The sequence below is a fragment of the Vanellus vanellus genome (assembly GCF_965231255.1).
Source record: "Vanellus vanellus genome assembly, chromosome: 7".
Lineage (NCBI taxonomy): Eukaryota > Metazoa > Chordata > Aves > Charadriiformes > Charadriidae > Vanellus > Vanellus vanellus.
In genome coordinates, this window is record NC_138912.1 from 30,576,293 (window position 1) to 30,599,626 (window position 23,334).

The 23,334-nt window shown below is 40.2% G+C and overlaps 1 protein-coding gene across 1 annotated transcript; it reads left to right on the top strand.

Annotated features, from left to right (window-relative positions):
* The first annotated feature begins 11,603 nt into the window (after positions 1-11,603).
* Positions 11,604-22,990, top strand: GHITM (growth hormone inducible transmembrane protein). The gene is made up of 9 exons (XM_082486451.1): positions 11,604-11,675; positions 13,166-13,325; positions 14,773-14,872; positions 16,168-16,279; positions 17,613-17,754; positions 18,789-18,897; positions 19,969-20,157; positions 20,739-20,910; positions 21,742-22,990. Exons 2-9 carry the CDS (start codon positions 13,197-13,199, stop codon positions 21,827-21,829), a joined length of 1,041 nt encoding a protein of 346 aa, XP_082342577.1. The 5' UTR covers positions 11,604-11,675; positions 13,166-13,196; the 3' UTR covers positions 21,830-22,990.
* Positions 22,991-23,334: the final 344 nt, after the last annotated feature.

Consider the following 23,334-nt stretch of genomic DNA (forward strand, 5'->3'; position numbering starts at 1 on the left):
CAGTATTTTATCTGATTTTTTTCAGTCTGTTATAAGAGTGATACAGCAAGATAACAGTACTGACTTCAGCAGAACCCACTGTAACGCGCTGGAGAATTAGAGCCAGTAGCCCCCTCATGGAAGTTGTATCAGCTGTAGTAAGTACAGCAATATTCACCACAAGAAGAAATCCCTTCTAGTCTACTTTCTGATACTTTGGGATTTTTTATAACCAGCAAAAATGTAAAGGGCTTCTGTTGTCTTACTTTCCAAAAATGAATGATTCTAAAGAAAAAAATCCATTTACTGCTTACTCTTTAAGTGGATGTTATTCCCAAGTGCTGTGTAATCATTAAGTGAGCTTTAATTTAACAAGTGTGCTGTTCTTAGCACATTTTTACTTACGTAGTAGTAAATTAACTATAACAGATTATAACTGTTCTCTATTATTTAGCAATAAGTGAGACTTCCTATAAATATCTTCAAAACTAAACCAGGGTGTTTTTATGGCGCTTGCTCACCACTCATTCTCATTTACGATCACAGGTGAAACAATATCCATTTCAAAGAAAAGAAGATTATTTTTCATGCTGAGATTCAAAATCCCAGTTCATTTGCTTTCTGGTTACTGGGAAAGAAACTGCACCACCTGAGGTCCGTCCCACCTGGCCACCTCCAGTAGATGAGCAATGCTTTGATAACAGGGATGGGAACACTTCAGCGGCCTAAGTGAATTTGCTGGACCAATGAGGCATCGCTGCATTTTCAGAGCGATTTCCTTCAGTGCCTCATAGTTTCATGCATTTATATCACAGATTTTGCTTTGGTAGCAATCAGCAGCTGGTTTCTGAATGACTACGATGCTAAGGGCCAAATCCCAGAAATACAGTAACCAAACCTAGAGCCTCATATTTAGAGGAGCTCTCACCTTTTTTATCTGCAGCCTGACGAGTTCTTATGTTAACCCAGGCCTCTACGCTTGTGTCTAAAGGGGAGAAACTCCTTCTGAAAGACTGTCCTTATGTGACGCTTCTTTTCTCTGTCTGCTGTCTATACAGATAGGGAATGACCATGATTAATTAGAATAGCTACTAAAGTAACTTCTTGAGAACAATGATGATATTTAACTTGAATATTGTTTTCTCTAGGGCTTTACCCTGATCATTGAAGGTTGTGCACTTCAAAGGAAAAAAAAACGTATCTGGCACTTACATTTATGTTAGGCTGACATTGTTGGTTTGTTGCCAAAGAGGCTTATCACGGAGGCAACAGCTAAGGGACCTCAGCCATTGAACCTCAGTGCTTGCCTTATAAGAAATCACTTCCACGGTGATAGGGAATATCTCTGTCCCTTTTGTCCTTAAAGTTAGAGAAATGCCACCCCGAGTTAGGTTAAATCAGAGCTTTCTCATATAGCCACATGACCCTTCAGAATCAAATTGATGCCATCAGCTTGTTTCACATTTAACAGCCTGAAGCAAAGTCTTACAGAATTAAAATTTTGGGGTTTAAAATTAAATTTTAATTATCAATTAATATATTAAAAGTAGAATTTAAAAATAAAATTAAAAGCCTGGTGTGGCCTACCCTCTTATTCCTTACAGCATATCACAGACCTCTTCATATAGCCTGTCCTTCCTCTGAAGTTTGTGTTGGCTTTGTTTTTTTTTTTTTTTAAGTGCAAAAATAAACATGACGTGAAAAATAACTGTTATTCTCCTGCCCTCGGCAAGAAGAACTTGTGCTTGCATTTTTATATCATTAAATTTGCATTTAAAAACTGTTTAACTATAATGGCCCCTTGTCAGTATTCTTAGTCAGAAATGTTCTTCTGATTCCTTGGCATCTCTCTCTCTCCCAGTTCATGGGGATTTTGGTCTCTAGCAGAAACCAGCAGAGAACAAACTAGCTAAAAGATGCTAGTGGAATTTGAGTTGCATAGGGATGTTAAATTAATTATGCATAAAGTGTCTACTCCCTTTTTTCCAATAAGTCCATATGTTCTTTTAAATATACAGAATGATGGCATTAGATAGGTAATAATCTTTGATTTCTCTCAGTAGCCTTAACTGAACTGTGAGATAGAATTGCTCTTCTGGAAGCAAACTGCCTATTTCAGCTTGGCAAAAGGCAACTGCAGGAGCAGGACAAGAACAGACAAAATATTTGACTAGTATTTTCAACAGTACTATTTTTTAACATGTAGAAGCTTCTCTTTTCTTTTACACACATCGTCCAAACAATGTCTCGAATTTGGAAATTTTTTTGATGGATGGAGTTTTGGAAGTGGTCCACTGTCACTAGAAAACACAATAAATATTGCTGTACTTAGAAGCTGGATTTCTGTCTGGATGATTTGTGTGTACAGTGGCTCTACTGTGTCCACTCTTCTTCTTGAGGATTTAATTTTGTCAATCTATGGTATTTAGATTATTATTAGTTCAGTTCTTATGCTAAAATATTTGTAGTGTCTCTTATTTTTTTAAAATTTAAACATTTTTTATTTGTAAATAGTACCCCTTAGAGTTTGTAGAGAAAGGCATATGTGAGCAAGTCTAATACAAGTTGTTTTATTTCTGCATATCCATAACCTAATCTTGTTCTCAGTTCAGGTGACATCCCTGTTTATTATCTTGCCCCAGTGTACAGCAGTATCATCAGACTTTCAGTGTGGAGACCTCAAGGGAACAGATATTGGTCATCAGAGGCTTGATCTATGTGTATTATGTTTATGTGGCTGTGCTTAAAAAAGGGCAAGTTCATTAAGACAGGCTAACGCTTGTGTTATGGGCAAACTTCCCTCAGCAGTGACGCTTGTTTTATAACATTTGAGAACGTGCATTTCCCTCTCAGTCTTTTCATTGATAGCCAGATGTAAGGGAGTGCTGGAAGCAGATAGCCAAGAGTAATTGCAGGTATCCTGGTGATAGCCTGTGTTATGACTCTGATTGAAAAAATATTTGAAATTTTGATCAGATATGTAACATTAAGAGCATGCCAGATAAATTATGAAAAGAAAAATGGAAAGGAAAGTGGCTGAGTTGTTTAATGCCTTAACTAAAAGGGGGGAAAAAAGTGCATCAAAGAAGCCTAAGCAGCAAATCTGTTTGCTGTTTTTTCATCAAATATTAACTGGATCCTGAGGGGTTTTCATTATCCAGATGAAAATATTGGGCTTATTTATCAGAGTGCAAAGGCTTACATTGAAATGATAGTCTTGTATTCAATCATGATGGAATGGTATACATCAGAGACATTGAAACTGGTGAACCGATTGAAGCCTTACGTTTGGCTGTGATCCTAGAAGCGCTGGTAGCATGTGTTCAACTCTTCACACTGTTTCCGCAGCACTTCATGGAGAACAGGGGCCCTTTGACTGTAAACTCATTTTGCCAGGGTCTTTGATTCCTCGTCTGCACCATGTGGCTGCTATCAGTTTACAAATAAAGAAAAATTAAAATTGGTTTATGAACTGTTATTATTATAACTGAGTTCTGCTATTAGCTAGGTCTAAATGTTTTCATATATTCCACACCCCTGTTGCCCTTTGAGATTTTTAACTGTTGTTTTCTTGTACATTAATAATTTCCTTGTGTAATTGTTCCCAAGAGAATGAGATGAAAGAATTATGAATTAATTTGCATCTTTTAATGTACTAATAAACTTACCAAGAAGAAAATTTCACTCCATCCAGGTGGAAACCAATCACTTTAAATCAAAGCTTACTGAATTTCAATGTGGTTTTCTTTTCAACAAGTTGCAGAAGAACAGTGCCCTGCATGTTAAAAGTAATTAGAAAGCACAAACAGCAATTTTAGAAAAAGCCCCGGGTCATTTTTTGCTGCAGTATAGAGTTCACAGGCATTTAGGAAAATGAGTATTTGTTGTATTTAAACATAATGAATAGCAATTTCTTAGAGGTTGAGAAGTCTCATGCTGTAAATGTGGATTTCACCCTTTCATTGGAAAATATTTTAAACTGTTTTAGCTTTTTTAATCATCCGATGTAAATAAATAATTCATGCTATAGACTCTAATACATAGATCAAGAAAAAGAAATGTCCTTTTATGTACAATTTATTCAAGTAGAATCTTCAGTGAACAAAATGTTCTATCTTATGTATTCATTTATAACCATACAACGTCAGGTCCTTGTTCACCAAAGTACTCATCTTTGTGTATTTCTGAGCACTTGAGTAACAAACACACTACTCCTCAGTAACTACAGCAACAGTTCTGAGCATGTGCTTTAAGATAAATACATTAGAGTGCTGTTCTAAGTAGTATCGTAGTTCCTCACAACCTTAAGCGATTTACTGGACTGGGGATTGGACGTTCAAGTTTAAATACCTTCATGTATTTTAACCCTGGTTAAATTTGGGAATAGAAATGAATGCTCTAGCCCTCATTTTCCAAATGAGATGTAAAATACATAATTTTAATGGAAAATATAAGACTTGATATCAAACTTCCAATTTTTGAAGTTTATTTTAGTATTTGATAAAGTTTAGTATTAACATTTGGCAGGGCAAAAAGATTTGTTTAAATGGCTGTAGACCGTCTAGGCCAGAATGAATCCCACAAGATGCTTTGAAAGAAAATGCTCTTTAGTATCAATATCCCCACTTAATGTCTGAAAAAGGCAAGCGGACTTCTTGTTAAGAAAATTAAGGGAGGGATTGCAACTGCCTTTAACCAAGAGCTGATTACATTTTGCAGCTGGTGTGGGAGAGGGAACAGAAGAGGGAAGGGACTGATGAAGGTCAGGGAGAAAGGAAGAATAAAACACAGCAGGCTCGGATGCAGACTGAAGAGTGTTAGAATTGTGCACAAGGGGAAGGCTGGGGGAACATGGGAAGTAGCGAGAAACGGCCTAGGCACTTGCAGTGAGCAGGGAAAGACCCGGAGTAAGAGGGAATGGCCGTGCTACATCCAACAAGGGAGTACTGCTAAGAAGGCTGTAGCAAAGGTAGCTGTGCCTCTTCCCTGAGGAACCGCACGCAGATTAGAGACAGGAGTTCATCAGGAGTATTGGTATGGCCAGAGGGAACCCAACCTAAAAAAAATGTTGAATACAACCTGGGTGATGTTTTCTCTCAGGTAATTTTTTTTTTTTTTTAAAAAAGTCATTTCTACAAAATAGGGCCTAAATATGAATGATAAAAAAATGGATACAGGAATTTCTCAGTAGCAGATCTGCCCATTTAGATTTATTCCCCAGTTAGGGCTTTGAAAAGTGAAAGCTTCTTGATCACCACCACAGCTTGATACAATGCTCCTTTCTTTAGTATGCCCAAGAAGGAAAGCATTGTATTGACTGAAGAAAAACCCAATAGAACCTGTTCCTCCCATAAGGCTACTCTGTGACGTGCATGTTTCCAGAAATTCCACCTGAAAGACCTTTTCTTTAGTAAGTGTGAAGTTTGCAGAGTACTTGCCGAGCAAACTTGTTTGTGTACTCATAGCATTGTTTTTCACAAAAAGTACTGACGACGGGCAGAACACCCCTAGCAGTATGAAAATACACATTTCAAACAAAGCTGCTATTTTTGTTCTTCGAGATGTATTGTTTTGTTTCCCAGGCTGTTTCAGAGGTTGCAAACAGATATATTTGGTTTCTTCTACTCTTAAGTGATTTTTTTACACAAATGTATGTATAAATTCATTTTTAAAAATGTCTACAGTAACTATAGAAGGCTGACTGTTTTTGCTGTGCTCAAAACACCATTTTTTACACACAGAAAAATCCAGCCCTCTCTTAACCCAGAAGATATTACTTTACACTAGAAGTGCCTGCCACGATGCATTCAGTTTATTTTGGCAAGATAGACAAAACATGAAATTCCTTATAGCTGATGCTTCTTATGACAGTGCGTGGGGAATTTCCTCACAAGCGCACACAAACTTTTTCTCCAATTCCGGATACAATATTACTACATTGAAGTTATTTTTGCTTAATGTAAATATACACGCAAGTCCTCAAAATATACAAGCTGCAGTCCAAATTTCAGTGGGATGCTTTTTAAAGCTAATGAGGTGCAAGCTTTGTAACAGAAATCAGTGAAGACACTAACCTCAGCGTCAGCACAGTTCAGTACCACTGTCATGAAGCAACTGTCTGAAATGTTTTGAGATCTGGCTGACTAAACCAAGACCCCCAAAATTCTCACACCTGTACAAAATATTGTCACTGCTTCACTTCTGGCACAACCCAGCCTGTTCGCGCTGCTCAGATTCCTGCATAGAAGGAGCTATATCCAAATACTTTATTCCTCATGGTAAAGTAATATTCTGTTTAACGGCATTTTTTTCTTACCAGGCTTTGAGAAAGACATCAGTACTGTCTCCCCAAATTCCCTCCACGCTGCACTGGTTTATGACATCTAATCTAAAATAAGAACATGATGCTTAATGAATATGTGTTTGTTACACGAATAGCAGGAACAGATTAAGTCCAAAAGTCCCCTGTAACCTGCTGGGAGAGATATCTGGAGTGCTAGAGTCAGCACAGCCAGAAAACCTTCAAAATATTTTTCTTCAACTCTAATTTGAAAAACTTCAATGGCAAAGTTTACCCCAAGGAGAAATTGTGCTAACCACAGATTTATTTATTTTCTGCTGATGAACACAGCTATGTGAACAACTGACAGAGATGTCTTTCTCTGCAGGAGGATGCCAGAGCTGCAGAGTTAAAAGCTTAAGCTTCAAAATTGACACTGGCCCTATTTATTAGCACAATAATGGGCTTGTTGTGGTTCATGCGGCTTTCCAGCATTGCACTGGGCTAAACATAAGAGTTTTTTACTGTCCCATTTCAGGTGGCTGACAAGTCAGAGTGCACGGCTGAAGATGCGTCACATGGCATCTCCTGGAAGATGATTGCATTGCTCAGGATCCTCACTTTCAAGGCAAGGCAACAAAATTCCTTAAGAAACCACTTAACTGTAACAACAGACTGCCTTTATTGTTTAAAAATATATGATGGTTCTCATGCAGGACTTGAGGAGTGGAGTTTGGACTAGTCTCTTTGGGAGTCAGGCAGTCAGATCAGCCTGCTCCCTTGGGCACGGCAGCCGGTGACCACCATCCCTTATGTCCTGGCAGCAGCCGTTTGTGGGAGATTTCCCTCCTGGGAACCAGCAGGGCTGGGAAGCAGCAAAGGGCTGCTCCCTCCCGTGGCTCCTGCCCCGCTGCCTGCCATGCCAACTTCACATATCCCTTTGGGATACTCAAGTCCCTTCACAATGGTGTTTTCTGATCTTGCAAAATTTCTAATTAGACATTAACCCTTTAATATCAAACTGTACTTGATCCTGCCTAGAGAACTGTAGGACTCCCAGCAAATGCAAAACATGTTGTAGGTGAAAACATGGCCTATTGAAATCAAAATTGTAGGAAATTTTTATGTCAATACAAGTTTTCCCGTTTATACTTTTGACTTCTGAGGAATTGTTCACCTATTTTCAAAAAACAGTATCTTTGTGTTTTTTCTTTTTTGGTATTTTTGTTTCTTTGGAAATAACTTTTTTTACATACCACCTGGAGAAAACGTTTACTGTTTTCTAAACACCCCTTACTGGCGCATATCAGGCCTGAAAAAACAGATCTGAACCAGTGGTTCAGATCCTTCAAGAATCATCATTACGTTACTACTTCATAGACTCGTAGAATAGCTGAGGTTGGCAGGGACCTCTGGAGATCATCCAGGCCAACCCCCCGGCACAAGCAGGTTGCCCAGGACTACGTCCAGTCAGCTTTTGAAAATGTCCACAGCTGGAGACTCCACAATGCTCTGAGCAACCTCTTGCACTGTTCAATCACCCTTACAGTAAAAAAAAAAAAACAACAACAAAAAAGTAATAATTTTAAAAAGTCTTATGTTTAAACTAAGAGTCTGGCTCCTCCTCCTTTACTCCCTGCTATCAGGTATTTATACGCATTGATAAGATCCCCTAAGCCCTCTCTTCTCCTGACTGAACAGTCTCACCTCTCTCAGCCTGGCCTCATGGGGAAGATGCTGCTCCAGTCACTTAATCCCCTCTGTGGCCCTTTGCTGGACTCTGTCCAGTATGCCCATATCTTTCTTGTACTGGGGAGCCCAACCTTGCACACGGTGCTCCAGTGCCAAGCAGAGGGAAAAAAGGATCACCTCCCTTGAGTTAGTAGCAACACTCTGCCTAACACAGCCCGTGACACTGCCGGCCACCTTTGCCGCAAGGGCATATTGGATGTTCAACTTGTGCCCAGCAGGACCTCCAGGGCCTTTTCTGCCGATGTACTTTCCAGCCGGGCAGCCCCAGCCTGTGCTGGTGGATGGGGCTGTTCCTCCCCCGGTGCAGGGCTTTGCACTCCCTTTTGATGAATTGCATGATGTTCCTGTTCGCCCAGTTCTCCAGCCAATCGATGGCCCCCTGGATGGCAGCACAACCATCTGGTGTGTTACCCACCCCTCCCAGCTTTGTATCATCTGCAAACCTGAGGGCACGCTCTGTCCCATCATCCAGGTCATTAACAAAGATGCTAAAAAGCCCTGGACCCAGATCCAGGTGTTGAACGCACAGTACATTTGAACACAATCCCATGAAGGAACTGTGCATCAGAGCTAAAAAAGCAAATTTTAATGTGTGCGTTTGGCTGCCATCTCACCAACGGGCCTGTCATGCTGTTATCCACGCTCTTGTCAGCATGAGCTTCAACTACTGCAAAAGCACAGCCAGCTGCTTTGAAGCTCTGCAGTAACACCAGCTGGCAGAGCCACTGAAGCTATTGCCTTCCTGTCTGAGAGAAACGCTCATGTTACAGTGGCGCCAACAGATAAGATCCAACCTGCTGGTTTTAACTCAAAAACTCTTAGATGGTTTGGGACTTGCTTACATAAGAGGCCACCGTTTTCCCCACTCATGCACCAATTCTGCTCGCTAGAGCATTTATGTGTGTTGACCATCTATCCAGTAGAAAAGGAGTATGTTAGCAGGCATGTTTCTGTGAAAAAGCCTCAACAGCTGAATTTGCTGCAGTGTGGGCCCTGTGTGGATTTGGGTTGCTTCTGGCAAAACTATTTAAGAAACAATTTAGGACAGAGCTGGATTGAGGATCTTATTTTGAAAGTCCCAGGAGATTTTTTTACATGATTACATGCTGTAGTAAAAGAGATAAGTTTTATTCCTTGCATAAATTATAACTATTAATAACTGAATTATAAATTTAAATATTAATTATTATAATGAATCTTTTAGTGCCTAACAATTATAGTGTTACAAATTCTGAAATAAACACTAGAAGTCTCTAAATAAACAGCATATTTGTGGCCTGAAACTGGCTTTTTTCTTCCATTGTAGGAGACCTCGGGGCAATAGATTTCAAAGCTCTGGATTTTCATTTACCTCAAAGGAAAGCAAACAAGCATCAGAGTAAGTCAGAATCGGACCTTGAATCCGATTAGATTTGGCCCCATCTGATGGAATTTCCACCCTCTGTCATGCATTCTTCTGCTTTGTTCTTCTCATTCAAAGTCTTCTGCAAAATCCTATGTGCTGGTGCACTTTTAGACCTCTCCCACATCAGATCTCTCTTACCTGACTTTCATTTTGCGAACTAGCAGTTCGCTATATTTCCTTTCTTACAGTTTAAACAAGGAGTCTCCAAGATATAGAAAGGCTAATCTCACAGTCCTCATAATTATCATTCTATTTCTGTACTTAATTCTATATTCGACACTTTTTTTTTGTTATATTTGTCTTTGATCCTGCTCAAGGCTCTCACAGTCTGTTTTACTTGGCTGTGAAGAACCATACCCATATGTAGCATTAAGGCTGAAAGAACCTACAGAGCTGTAGCTAGAGCGGGGCTGGAAAGGGGCTGCCAAAGCAAACATAAGGCTGCCAAAAGAGTTTTCCTCCAAAGAATACTGTCTTTCTCAATAGTGCCTGGCTCATAGCTCAAACTAGGGTTAGGATTAGCACTAGCATTTAGAGAACAAGAAAACCTGATACGCAGCTGGGATGGGGCTGGAAAGGGGCTGGCAAAGGAGAAATAGGGTTGGTGAAAGAATTCTTCTGGTAATATTAAGGCTTTGGACTGAGCTATGCCACAAGCCTTTGGCTCAGCCTAGGCTTAGGGTTAGGGCTGGTGGAAAGGAAAAGCTGGAGCTCCAGTTGGAATTGAGCTGCCACAGGAAACGAAGGTCTGCAAAAAGAATATCCCCCTGAGGAACTGATAGCCCAGGGAAGTGCTGCTGTGTCTTTCCTAGGACTCAGGTTAGGGTTGGGAAAAAAGGCTCAGAGGTCCAGTTGGAGTGAGGCTGGAAAGAAGCTGCCAATAGAGAATGTTTAGCCAAAAGGGGAACGTTAACTTCTGGAAGGGCTGGAGTGCTCTTGCAAGCCTGTGCCCAGGGCAAGACTGGAATTAGGGCTGGAAGCACCCATTTCTCTAATTTATGTACACAATTTTGTGCTTATGTGACACGCAGGCACCTGCCTTAGGGCAGGCAATACATCCACATGGAAGCAAGGTATAACTCCAAGGAGAAGTTAACAAAGGGGGAGAGTTACCTCCTAGTTCAGACTGGACTGCTGTGCCATGAAGGGAAGGAAATAGAAAGGTCTTGAACTTTCTGACACCTGAGAAGAGCAAGACTTAAATTCACACATAGCAAGTGGCAAAGGTGACAAAAAGGCCACAAGCAGAGCCACGGCACAGAGACACAGGCAGCAGCCTGCCATGCCTTCGGCGGCTGCCTGGTGGACCGCTGCGGCCACTGCAGCCCGCTTGGGCGCACCGGCGGCCAAACCTCTGCTCCCTGCCATTTTAAACTCCGCGTCAGCAAACGGAGCGGCTGACAAAATGGAGGGGGAAAGCGCAGAGCACAAGACGGATTGTTGTACTCCTTGGAGGTGAAGTTAACTCCGCAGGCCTCGCTCGGGTATTTTCACACAGCTCCTGCCACCTGCTGGCAGGCCGGCAGGCACGCAGGCCCCGCGGCCCGGCCCGGCCGAGCCGCCCCCGGGGCAGGCGAGGCGGCCCTCCCTGAGCCCTCCCCGGCCGGCAGGGGCGGCCCGCCCGCCGGGCACCTCTCTCCCCACGCGGCTGCACCGAGGCCGCTGCGGTTACAACCCCCAGGGGATCAGGGACCTCGAGAAACGCTATGTACAGGGGCCAGGCCGGCCCGCCGACAGCCGCCGCTCGCCCCGCGGGGAGCGGCATCGCCTCTTCTCCCCTGCCGCAGAGGGCGCGGGCGGCCCCAGCGCCCGGCGGCGCCCCCGCTCGAAATGGCGCCGCGGCGGCGGGTGAAATGGCTGCTGGTCAGCGCCGTTCGCCCTGTGGGGCGGGCGACGGCTCTCCTCCGCCTCCCGGCGGGAGCGGCAACTGCACCGTGAGCAGCGCCTGATTTACGGGCTGCGACACAGCAGAGTTGCGCAAGGCAGAGCCCGGCCTGAGCCACCTTCCAGAAGCTTCCCTGCCCTCATTAAAGATGGCTCCCGCGCCCCTCCCGGGGACTGCGGCGCGTCGTTTTACCCGGCTTCCTCGAGCTAACGACGCATGCGTGCTCTGGAGTCACGTGGGCTGAGCGAGCCAGTCACAGGGAGCGTGCGGAGCGTCCTGACGTCATTTCTGCCCCTGTGGCGTTGTTCCGGATTTGCGCGCTCGGTGGTGGAGCGGGGTCGGTCGGGCTGAGCGGGAGAAAAGCGGTCACGCAGGTGCGTGGGGGGCTGCGGGGGCCTCGCTGGGGCGCTGTGGCGGGGAGCGGGAAGAGGGAAGAGGGCTCGGGCCTGTGCCGAAAGCGAGTGAGGGCCCCGGGCCCGGGCCCCAGGCCCAGGCCCAGGCCCGAGGTGGGCGCTGTTCGCCACCCTGCCCCCTCAGGGCAGCCAGGCCGCCCTGCCTCGGCTGGGACGGGTTTCCTTCCCCGTGCTTTGGTGCAGCAGGGGCTTCGCAGGGTTTCTTTGCTGCTGTGTTTGATAGTACGTTGGAATGCTAATGGTGGTGTTTTTTTTTTTCTTTTTAACACTCTGTTGTCGTTTATCCTTGTTATTAATTTAATGCTTGAAGTTGTCTTACCTCGAATATTACTTTCAAAAAAAATAAAATCAAAATCACAGAGTTCTCAGTGTAAGTTGCTGTAAGCTGTATCATCCCAGCAGAAGAGCGGGGTCTAGTGGCAGAAGCAGGATGTGTGTGTGTGTGGAAGTACCTCCACTTATAAAAGCAGGATTTCATAACTGATCTTCAAAGCAAAGTGACTTTTTCTAGCAGCAGGATTATTTTCTCACGCTCGCTTCTTTGTGGTTAATGCTAGCTGTCCAACGCTGTGGGCGCTCGTTTCTCATGCGTGTTTAAAATTATCTTTATTGAAAATACTAGTAAATTAGATTGGATACTGTGCATGTAGGCTATGAACAGTTGTTTAAAAAAACGTATTGGTGGTTGGGGTGTCTTATGATATCAGACACTGTATGTAGTCATAATTAAAATACATGTAACTGTTAGGGCTTTGGGGTTTTTAGGTGTAACACATGCACTATTTGTGGAAGTAAGCTAGCAATTTTAATGCTACCTGCAGAATACACAGGGTGGTGTCTGCTTGTGCTGTCGATTTGCCCATGAGTGGCGTCACTGTTCTCTAATCAAAACTGTACAGTATGACCTGAATTTGTGTTCCGGGCTGTGACCTTGACTGAACACCATGTCTATAAAGCTAATTAATTTTTCAAAGAATAGCTTAAAACTTACCTAAAACTTTTTCTGCCAATTGTGTTATACTGTTTACTCATTTGGGTTCATACTTTGCTGAAGTTTATGTAAAATTGAAGCATCATTTTAAATATCTATTTAGAGGGCAGAGTTCATGCAGCGTTATGTCTCAAAATGAACATTAGTTACCAAAGTAACTCAAACATAAGTACGTAAAGGTTCTTGATGTAATTTATATGTATGAAAAGTGGTATGTTATACTGTTTTCAGGTAAGTTGTGAGAGACAAGCTTCTGATGGAAATGGGAAACAAATCTAGATAGAACAGAGGTAAACTGTACATTTAAGAAAGTTGTGATTCTTACTACAGTAGTCTAGTGACAGTGACAATTCCATTTCTATTATAGGCTGTAGTGTAGTTGTGAATGAGCAGTATAAGTGTACTTTGTCTGAAAACCATGTAATGAAATAGTAAAGCGTATTTTCTTATGTACTTGCAGGAATACAGTGTATTAAATTACCTAAGCAACCATGCTGGCTGCAAGGCTAGTATGCCTGAGGGCATTATCATGCCAGACTATCCGCCCCACCATTACTCAGTCTTCCCCAGCTTTGAGGAACTCCAATATAAAAGCATACAGGTTGTGGCAGCCTAACCAGGTAAGGTAATTCTCTTTCTAATGGTTCCGATGGCTGATATTTTTAAGGGTTTAAGTGTTTTGCCAAAAGAATTGCTTTGCACGGAGTACCTGTTTTGGATGATCTTGAGCCTTCTGCTTGTTTGGGGTACCTGCTCTAATTTACTGAGGGAAGAGTGTTACTTAATCAAAAAAAGGGGGCTTTAAAAGCATTTTGTTCTAATTTAAAAGTATTTTGTTTGAATGACTGTTTCCCTATTGAAAATACTGGTAAAAAGAACTTAAAGGAGGTAGTTAGTGATGAATAAGCGTAAGTCAACCTCCCAGGGTGTGAGGAGCAGAAGTTTTTGTCTGATCTCCTAGCTCGGTGTTTCCAATTAAGAGTCTTAAGTATAATATTCAAAACTTTATTTTCAAGGACTTTAGTCCCAATATGTGTTTAGAGCTGTAGCCCAGGTTAGAGCAATTTCTGAACTATGGCAGGACTATCATGGGTCTTACCAGCAATTTTAAAAATGGGACTGTCATTATCCTAAAACACTGTCTGTTTATTCTTTATTGAGAGATGTGTCACTCTTGCTTTTTACTCAGGTAACTGACAACTGTTAGAAGGCATTGCTCTTCTGTTGTCATCTTGGTGAAAGTGCTAATGGCAAATTCTTCACCTCTTGCGTTTTCATTTTAAGTATAGAAAACTGTTTTAGGCATCCTAAGTTTGTAGGTGTGTTGGGGATTTTTTTGTGCGTGGGCAACCTTTTTTTCTTTTTTTTTTTTTTTTTTATGGTTTTATTTCTGTGGCTAGTGCTACATAGTTATAGTGTTGGGCTAGATTTCATTAGATGCAAAACACAAAAAACCTGAAGTGCTGTGGTAAACTTCCTGAATTTTATTGCTCTAATGGCTGATGATAGCAATGCTTGTAGATTTCAGGTTTTAGTTTAAAACAAACTTACAGCTTTGAGTGAGCCCTTGCCTGTATATAATTAGAAATAACTGGAAAAAAATGGAGAGGAAACTTCAAAAGTTCTTGCTGAACTTAAATACAAGTTTACTCTGTGTTGCTCTTGCAGCTTACTAAGACTTTGAGTGGTGTACTGTATTTATTTGGAACTTGTTAGTCTTAAAAATCTTTAAGTTTATAGGCCTTCATTCAAGGTTTGTTCCATAAATCAAGGCTAGAGTTGAAAGCAAAGAATTCGTGCTGCTTTTCCAGATTTAGTGGCTGTAAAGTGTAACCATTGCATAAGAAATTTTTTTTATATAAAAATGTTTTCATAGAGTAGTTTCATAAAAAACATTGCTTTCTTTACAAGAGTGTGGTTTTGTGTTTATTACAAAAAGCCTTATGGCCTTGTTTAGTACAATGGGACTAAAGGCTATGTAGCGATTTTAAGCGTAGCAAGTAAATTGATAAGAAGCATCTTCTATTTAATGTCATTAAATGTTTCTTTTGGTTTTGATTCTGACAGTGCTATGCCACCAGAGTAAGAACGGGTGTAAGGCGTGGAAAAATTGGCCAGGAAATTAAAGAAGCGGCATTTGAGCCATCTGCTGAAACAGCACTTAAAGGTAGAGTAGCTCTGCTTTAAATACTGAGAATCTTTGAAGCTTAACGTTAAACTTCCTCAAAGGAATTGGTTTCCTTCAAACCATTAAAGAGACTGAGAATATCTTTTTCCTACATAAGTTTGCTTAGTAATTTCCCTCAAACCACTGGAGAATTTCTCTGCTTGTCTTTCCTTGTAAAGTTTAAAGCTGCAAATATGTTACAGTATGGGGAAATTTCTCGTCTCTACTTTAAGCTGCTGTTGAGAACTATTAAGTCCAAAACGGTTGCGTCTTAATGGAAATTTGGTTGCAGATATTAAAAAAATATGCTAATGATTGCTTTACTGCCTCTGCTTTGTATACTGTTTAAAAGAAGGATTTTTCTACAGCGTGTATGGTTTGTGGGGAAAAAAAAAAAGTTTCTGATGCTATTGTTATTTAAGGCATTGGCTTACTGTGCTTGCTAGTACATGTAGTGTGGATCATAATTTCAGTAGATTACAAAGGGATTTTTTTAGATAGCAGTGTTTAGCAGAACAGATTATAAGTGTCCTATAATAGTGTTGAAATGACTAATAGAATATACGTAGGTTGGCTAGATAGTGTCTTGGCTATAACACTCAGAAAAAATATAGTCTTAAAGTGAGTTATACAACTCAAAGTATTTGGTCTCAGCTGCTCTTACTCCACTTATAACAATATTTTATGATTGATATTTATATTTGAGCAGTAATTTGGTATGTAGCACACAGGCAGTATGTCTAAAAATCGGACAGCAGAAACCAATAGTAAATCATGTGTTCTTGCCCATGAGCTTTGAAAGTCCTTTTTTTTAAACTGATTTGGATCCAATTGCTACCAGAGCATTCTCGAAGGAGCAAGTGCTAAGGGCAGATGAATGACAGGAAAGGATGCAATGTCTAGTTTTTCTCCTGTTTTATAGTGAGTTGGATAGCGAAAGGGTATGCTGAATCAGCTGACAGGTGAACTCTTCTGTTGGAGAACCTGTTAACTGGTTTTGTGTTGGAATTCCTGTCACTGTAAAGAAGGTTGGTAAACCTGGCATGTTACTAGAAGGTCTCTTATTTCTTACTCTTTTTTATGAAGCTACATTGTGTTGGTAGGCGGAATCTAGAGTTTTCCACACGTAGCTTATTGAGAACTGGTAACTTAGTGACTTGGAAGTTAAGTGGAACTTTAAGAAAGAAGCCTAACATGGATCACCTATTGCAGATACAACAGAATTCATGTGAGGATGTTATTAAGTAACCAAGAAAGAGTATTCATGAGAGTTTGGATTTTTGTTTTCAATATAGCTGACCGCCTGGGGAAATTTATTGTTGCTGGAGGGGCTGCTGTTGGCCTGGGAGCCCTCTGTTACTATGGAATGGGCATGTCCAGTGAGATTGGAGCTATTGAAAAAGCTGTGTAAGTAAGATGCATAACGTACTTTTTACTTAAAACAGTTAGCTGACTTTGCTACCTCTTTATATGTGTCTCTTCTTTAACTGGTATCACGCAGTGTACACCCAGCTTAAAAAAACATAAGCTCCAAACAGAAATCCCTCACCTCTGTCTGTGCACAATTTTAAAGTATGTAACTGAAAGCAAAATTTAAATCATGCAAGTTTAAATGGATATTGACTTGAGTTCCTTTGTTTTGCTAAATTTGAAATTTATTTGTGAAGAGTACATAAATATGTCTTATGAGGTGTGCCACCAATAATTTATGAAGGGTAGTCTTCTGTAAAACATATTGGTAAAACCACTTTGCCTGGTGTTCCTGTGAGACTGTTCATTAAACTTTAATACAGCGTGTTGGAAAGAGAGTCTTCTTTCAACACACTACTTATCTTGGTATAAGTCCTGTTCTAATAAATATGATTTGCTTAAAACTTCAGTGTATTGCTTTTTGGCCAACAAAAACCTGACTGCGATGGCAAAACCATATAGTTGCTTAGGATTAAAAGGTGATTAGTGATAAGCATGGGCTTAGAAGTGAGTGCTGAAGAGATTTTGCTTTACTTATTCTGCATTTATATTTGGAAGTGACCGTCCGCATTCATATTGAATGCTTGCTAGTTGTATCTATGAGAAGCTTTTCATTGATACAGCTATCTGTAATTTTTATCTCTACAAGCCTTGAAGTAAGGGGTCGAAAGAGTAAAATGGGAGAAAATGTGTGCACTATATTTAAGTTTGGTGTTAGCAGGGAACGCTTCCTGTCCGTAGTACGACCAAATCATACTGCAGAAACTCATTCACGTCTAGGTCTGTTGCTATTGTTAGAGCTCTCAAAATGACGTTTGTATCTTGTGATGTCAGGTAATCATGTGCGCTGTGACTCAGCAATTCGTGTGCTGCGCTGCGGGCTACTTAGTGCCCAGTGCACATTCTGTAAACGTTTTTCCTTAAACCGATTTACTACATATACACCATTCCCTATTTTTCCATAGTTAAAAAGTATTCGTTATTTCGTTTCTCATGTATGCGTCTTCCTTAGGATTGAACTATAATTAGCATCATTTGTAATTTGAAGTGTTTCTAGAGAGTTATGTTACATTAGACCAGCAAGATTTAAAAGTTCAGCCCCCTGTTGTAAGGTAAACTTCTGGCAGAAGTTGCTAGACCACACCATTATTATGAAACCTCCCTTATATCTACAGCTATGAATATATTTAAGAGCTTGATTGTGTTTTCAGTTGGTCTTCATCCTGATACTGGTAATTGCACAGCTGTGTATGACTCCTCTATTTTTCAGTATTTGGCCACAGTATGTGAAAGACAGAATTCACTCTACTTACATGTACTTTGCGGGAAGCATTGGCTTGACGGCACTGTCTGCTGTAGCAGTAAGCAGATCTCCGGCACTCATGAGCCTTATGACAAGAGGCTCCTGGCTGGTAAGCTTATGTTATAAACGTAAAAACATTTACAGAGAAAAGACCCTAAATGTGGCGGTCAATATAAAAATGTGAAATGTAAGCTACTTGGTGAAAAGTAGGGCAAAACTTCTTTTACGGTACTGTCCTTATCCATAAAGGCTACTTAAGTGTTCTAATGATGTTTTGTGATTTAAGATTTGGTGATTCTAATTATATGCTAACATGCACCTTCTATACTTCTTTGATCATTTGTCAAAGGCAAAATACATGAGCAAAAAAATGCTATGCTATCCTTACCAACTGTACGCAAGTAAGAACCTGTTACAGAGGCTAATGACATTATTTCTGTCACTTTCTAAAAATGGAAACTGAGGTCCCTATGTGTTCTTACTCTTCCCTGTGCTCTTCTGTATAGCTCTTTGAAAGCCATCTCCTGTTTGCTAAGGCTGAAATGGTACTGATAAGCAAATCATCTGTGCAAACTCCTAACAAAATGAGTCTGCTTAGTACACACTCAGTGTGTTAAGTGAAGTATAACAGTAATAGTTAAATGCTAATACCTACATAATTTTACGGAGATTAATTTAATAATACATTCTTGGTGATAAACTGAAGTTGTACACTTCTGACCAGTTCGCTAGCTGCTGGGTGATTCTGCTTGGAATCATCAGTACAAGGAGGCAATGAGGATTAAAAATCGTTGGTAGCAAAAGCATGTGAATTGAGTATTGGCTTTGGGGGGAGAAATGTACAAGAAGAAAATAAGGCTGACACTTCTGGTACCTTAATAAGGATTACCTTACACAACTAAGAGATTGTTGCCATCTTACTGCTAAACTTGGATTCCTAGAAGACTGAGTAAACATAAAATGGGAATTACTGCAGACTAGGATCTGCAGATTTGACTGTAACCTTACAGGAGTAAAATTTACAAATGTTCCAATTACGAATTAGGTTGCTCTTGTCAGAATTATGCTATTGGCTTTTAGCTTAGGTTAGAACAGAAACCGTATGTCCTAATGCTAACAAGCTCCATAATGCTGTTTTTACAGGCAATAGGTGCAACTTTTGCAGCTATGATCGGTGCTGGAATGTTGGTCAGGTCCATATCTTATGAAGATAGTCCAGCAGCTAAACATTTGGCTTGGATGATGCATTCGGGTATGTGATTTTAGTGTTTATCGTAGAGATGTCTGTGTTCCAGTGTGACTACATTCTTACTTTAACAAAGCTTTGACTTTAAGGTCAATTTTCATATACTGCTGTGGAAGAGTTAAGATTTTTCAGAGACCAATGAGAACTCCTGAATGTCAGGAAGCTTTCTTAAGTGCCCTTAATGCTACTCTTAATATTTTTCATAACTTTCTAAAAGTCATGCTCAAGTTAAACTTAAGATATATATGTGCCAATTGGATAGAACTAATTGGTTTCATAGCAGCTTTGGTTTCCTGACTGCTTTCTGGCATGGTATCTTTCTTGTAAGCACTGTTGCCTACACCTGCCGTTCTTCAGCTGTACGGGGTAGTAGAGTATTTGAAAACTTGACTAGAAAAATGAGATTTTAGTATTAAACTGCTGCTTCTTAGATACATGTTCCCATCAGGTACACGAGCTGTTTCTCACTAATGATACCTACTTCAAATATCAAAACACTTGTGCCAGAAATAATTTATGGTTCAGGAAAGACACTGGAATTGCATTTGCCTCTCGAACTAACATTTCTGCCAAGGAGAAATTGTGTTTATTTTAGGGATTGTTATAAAGTTAAACAACCTAACGTGATATGAATGGGCTAGATAGAGGTTTCATACAAGATTCTAGCAAAAAGTCTGACTTACTTGCCTAATTGTTGTAGCATAGGTCTGTCTTCCTTTTTAATGTCGAGTGCTCCTGTGGCTATTGAGTAGTTGATTAGTCTATGCTAAGTATCTCTTACCAGCTCTGTTTTGAACAGATCAATATGTTGACTTTTGTTAGCCTTTCTTCCAAAGACTACCTCCCTGAAGTACTCTCCAGAGCTAGATAAAAGTAGGTCATGGAACTTCAGGTTGCCAATTTTGTGCTCCCTTCTAGATAGGTGTGCAATCAAGAGTGTTGGTATTTTGTCATGTAAGTAGATTAGTTTGAGCTGTGTTATCTAACTGGAAAAGAAAAAAAAAATTGTTTTGGCAGGTGGTGTTTTTACTAGCACTGTTGCAAACCTTAACAAATGTTTTATTTTCCTTTGGATAGGTGTCATGGGTGCAGTGGTGGCTCCTCTAGCCTTCTTGGGTGGTCCTTTGCTGATCAGAGCTGCCTGGTATACTGCTGGAATCGTCGGAGGGCTCTCAACTGTGGCCATGTGTGCTCCAAGTGAAAAATTTCTGAACATGGGAGGACCACTTGGAATAGGCTTAGGCTTTGTTCTTGCCTCTTCAATTGGTAAAATACTGTTTTAATACTGTCAGATAAAGTAGGTTGCAAACTGCGCCTTAGGAGCTGAAGTTTATATTTAATTGCAGACTGGTCTGTCCAGTTAAGCTTTGCCTTAAATACCCCTTGCAATGCTAGAACAGCAGAAAATACTCTGTTAAATTTGTTATTGAAAACAAACATGAAATTACAGTTCTGGCAAGTGTTAATCCAACAAATTGCCAATAGTGGGCTTGTATTTTTGGTTAATGCCAGCAACTAGGGAAGGTAATAAACATGGTCTTAGTTCTTGATCCACTTGGTCTTCTCCCTTACGTGTTTCTAGGCATTGTTGTAGTCCTAGGGACAGAATTACTTTCGCATGGAGAGAAGTACACATGATTCCCTAGCGTGTTCAAAATTACTGGATCAGTTTACGTATGTTATATCTTCAGCTCGTGTATTAAAGCTCTTGGTGTCAAAAACGCACCACAAATTGAGAATTGAATACTCATTGAAAATGTGTGCTACAGTAACTGAAGTTTGACCCAACTCAGAGTAGCAGATACACGTACTAACTCTCTTTAACACTACTGTACCACCTTTTCCAGGATCCATGTTTTTGCCTCCTACTTCTGCTTTTGGTGCTGGCTTGTATTCGGTAGCTGTCTATGGTGGATTGGTACTCTTTGGCATGTTCCTGCTCTACGATACACAGCATGTTATCAAGCGTGCAGAAACTATTCCATACTACGGAGTAACAAAATATGATCCAATCAATGCGTAAGTATTCTGTGTTAACACAAACGATCTCAACATCAGTGTAAGAATTTGCTTCAAGTTATATTGAAAGCATAGCTTTCAAAATAGCCAGACCTTCTGCTTACCGCTCAAAAGCATGTTGCTGTTAAATGTGAAGAATCACAGGCTTTAAAAATACAATGTGAAAAAAACTAGTGGAGTTAAAACTGAAATCATCTGCCTGAAATTAGAGAAATGGGTTTGAACGTGTGTTGTCACATCCTTCTAGTGGTACTTTCTAACAAGTATTTTTGTTTTCTAAAGCATTACTGGGAGAACTTATAGCTGCTTTCTGAAAATAGCTGTTAATTATCAGCTGCGACAAAAACTGTTGTGTCTTTCATAGTCACTTAATATTCACTAGTCTTTGTGACTAAATAAAAAAACTTCAACAGTCCGATAGATAGGGAAAGAAGGATTAGTTGACTCTCAGTAAAGACCAAGTCTGACTAACAGGTAACTTGCTCGTAAACATTGTCTGTCTGATCTTAGTTGAATTGTTTACCTCCTTCATTCTGGTTTCTTAAAATAGAATAATACTGACCTTCAAAATTCTGGTAAATAAACAGCTGAAAGTTTATAAGCATAAAAGTAGAGTGCTACTGTATGAGAACAGTATATTTTAAGACTGCTGGCAGACATGGTAGAACCAAAATGCAGGGGTTTTTTGACATAATGAGCACTAAGGACAATCATAGTTGGGTTTTGTTACAGATGCTTCATGAAGGCTTTTAAAAATGAAGTGTAATGGTGTGAAACATCAAATAATACTATTTTTGTTTAACAATATTAACTGATTTCCTGTTTTTCTAGGTGCATGGGTATCTACACAGATACACTGAACATCTTCATTCGGGTTGCCACCATGCTTGCGGGCGGTGGAGGTGGCAGGAGAAAGTAAACCAAGACTCCTCAGCTGTCTGACAGCCTGCCTAGTGCACATACTAAATAAAAATTCATGGTTACAAGCAGTTTTGCTGCAAGTCAGAGTTGTAAAGCATTTCAGCGTTTTGTTTCAGTGCAATGTGATTCAGACTTATTAGTTTTTCTTCAAACACTTTCCAGCTCTGTGTTCGAGATAGTGTGAACTGCTTCTAATTGTACAGTATTTTGGGAAAGTAAATTATTTTTAATATATGAGTAAAATAGTCTATCTGCTTTTTAATGGGTTTGACGGCAGTTCAAATTTACTTACCTTTTTTTTTTTTTTTTTACTGTTACTGCAGGAAGTAAAGGAAGTAATTTCTAAACTAGTACATTGTATGCAGAGCTGCTTCATGAAATGCTGTTGAGATGCAGCAGTTTTCAGTTAAGATTCTATAAATGGTGTTTTAGCAACAGAAGAATTAAACAAATTGGATATGGCACTAAATGCAGTAATGACTTCTACCTGGACAGAAATTTCAGAAAAGTTTGAGCAATTGTCAGAAATGCATTGGATTTGACAGGTGAGGTGACCAAAAAGTTTAAAGGAGACAAGATAAGGAAACAATGCGGCATTTGTCTCGTATGAGCTTTAGTCTCTTTCTGGAGCACACATGAGAACTCCTTGCTTTAATGTTGACTGGACAGAATAGCTACACTTTTTTTTTTTTTATACTAGATTTGTCAAACTGTTGAATAGCAATAGAAGTGTCTTTCTTCCAGTGACTAAATTTCAGTATTGTGGATGAAGTCTCATCCTTCAGAAGAGCTTGCAGTCCTCAGCTCTTACAAGCTTGTACAATTGGCACAGAAAGAGGGAATTGAGGATGGCCTGCTGTAAACCCAAGTATCATAAATTTACCATACTGTTGTATATCTTAGTCTGTTTCTAATTCTTCTCCAAATTGGTATGTTTAGCTTGGTCTAAAAGAAATGTTCCCTATTAGTGAAATTGATATAACATTGAGAAATTTATACTTGCTAAACTCTATTGCTATTTGTTGGAATAAAAAGTGAGTTCTTGGGCACAAGAAAGTTTTTGAGCTAATGTCGACAACTCAGACTTTCCGTTTCTGGTAAATATGCTATGTTTATGTATTGACTTACGGAACAATAAAATTCTAGCCTCACAAGTTGACTGCTGTCACTTTCCCTGTGTTAACAGAAATATTTTAGTACCCCTGTACTAATAACTTAGTGAAGAGTACTATAAATATTTTTTAAATACAATTTCCTTTGTAGGAGAGTGCATATTCCTTGGTTAAAAAAAAATAAATAAATCTGTAAAGATGATTTCCATTTCCACTGGCTAGCATCTTTTTGGGGATGTTTCCCAGATGGAAGATGCTGATCTACACTTGCTCCAAGTGGTTCCGTTAGTGTAACCTGCGGGCTACTGCCTACACCCAGTGCTGCTTTTATGTCTGTCATATACTGTAGTATTTTTAGTCCCTTCAATCACAGGGAAGAAACAGCGAGTTG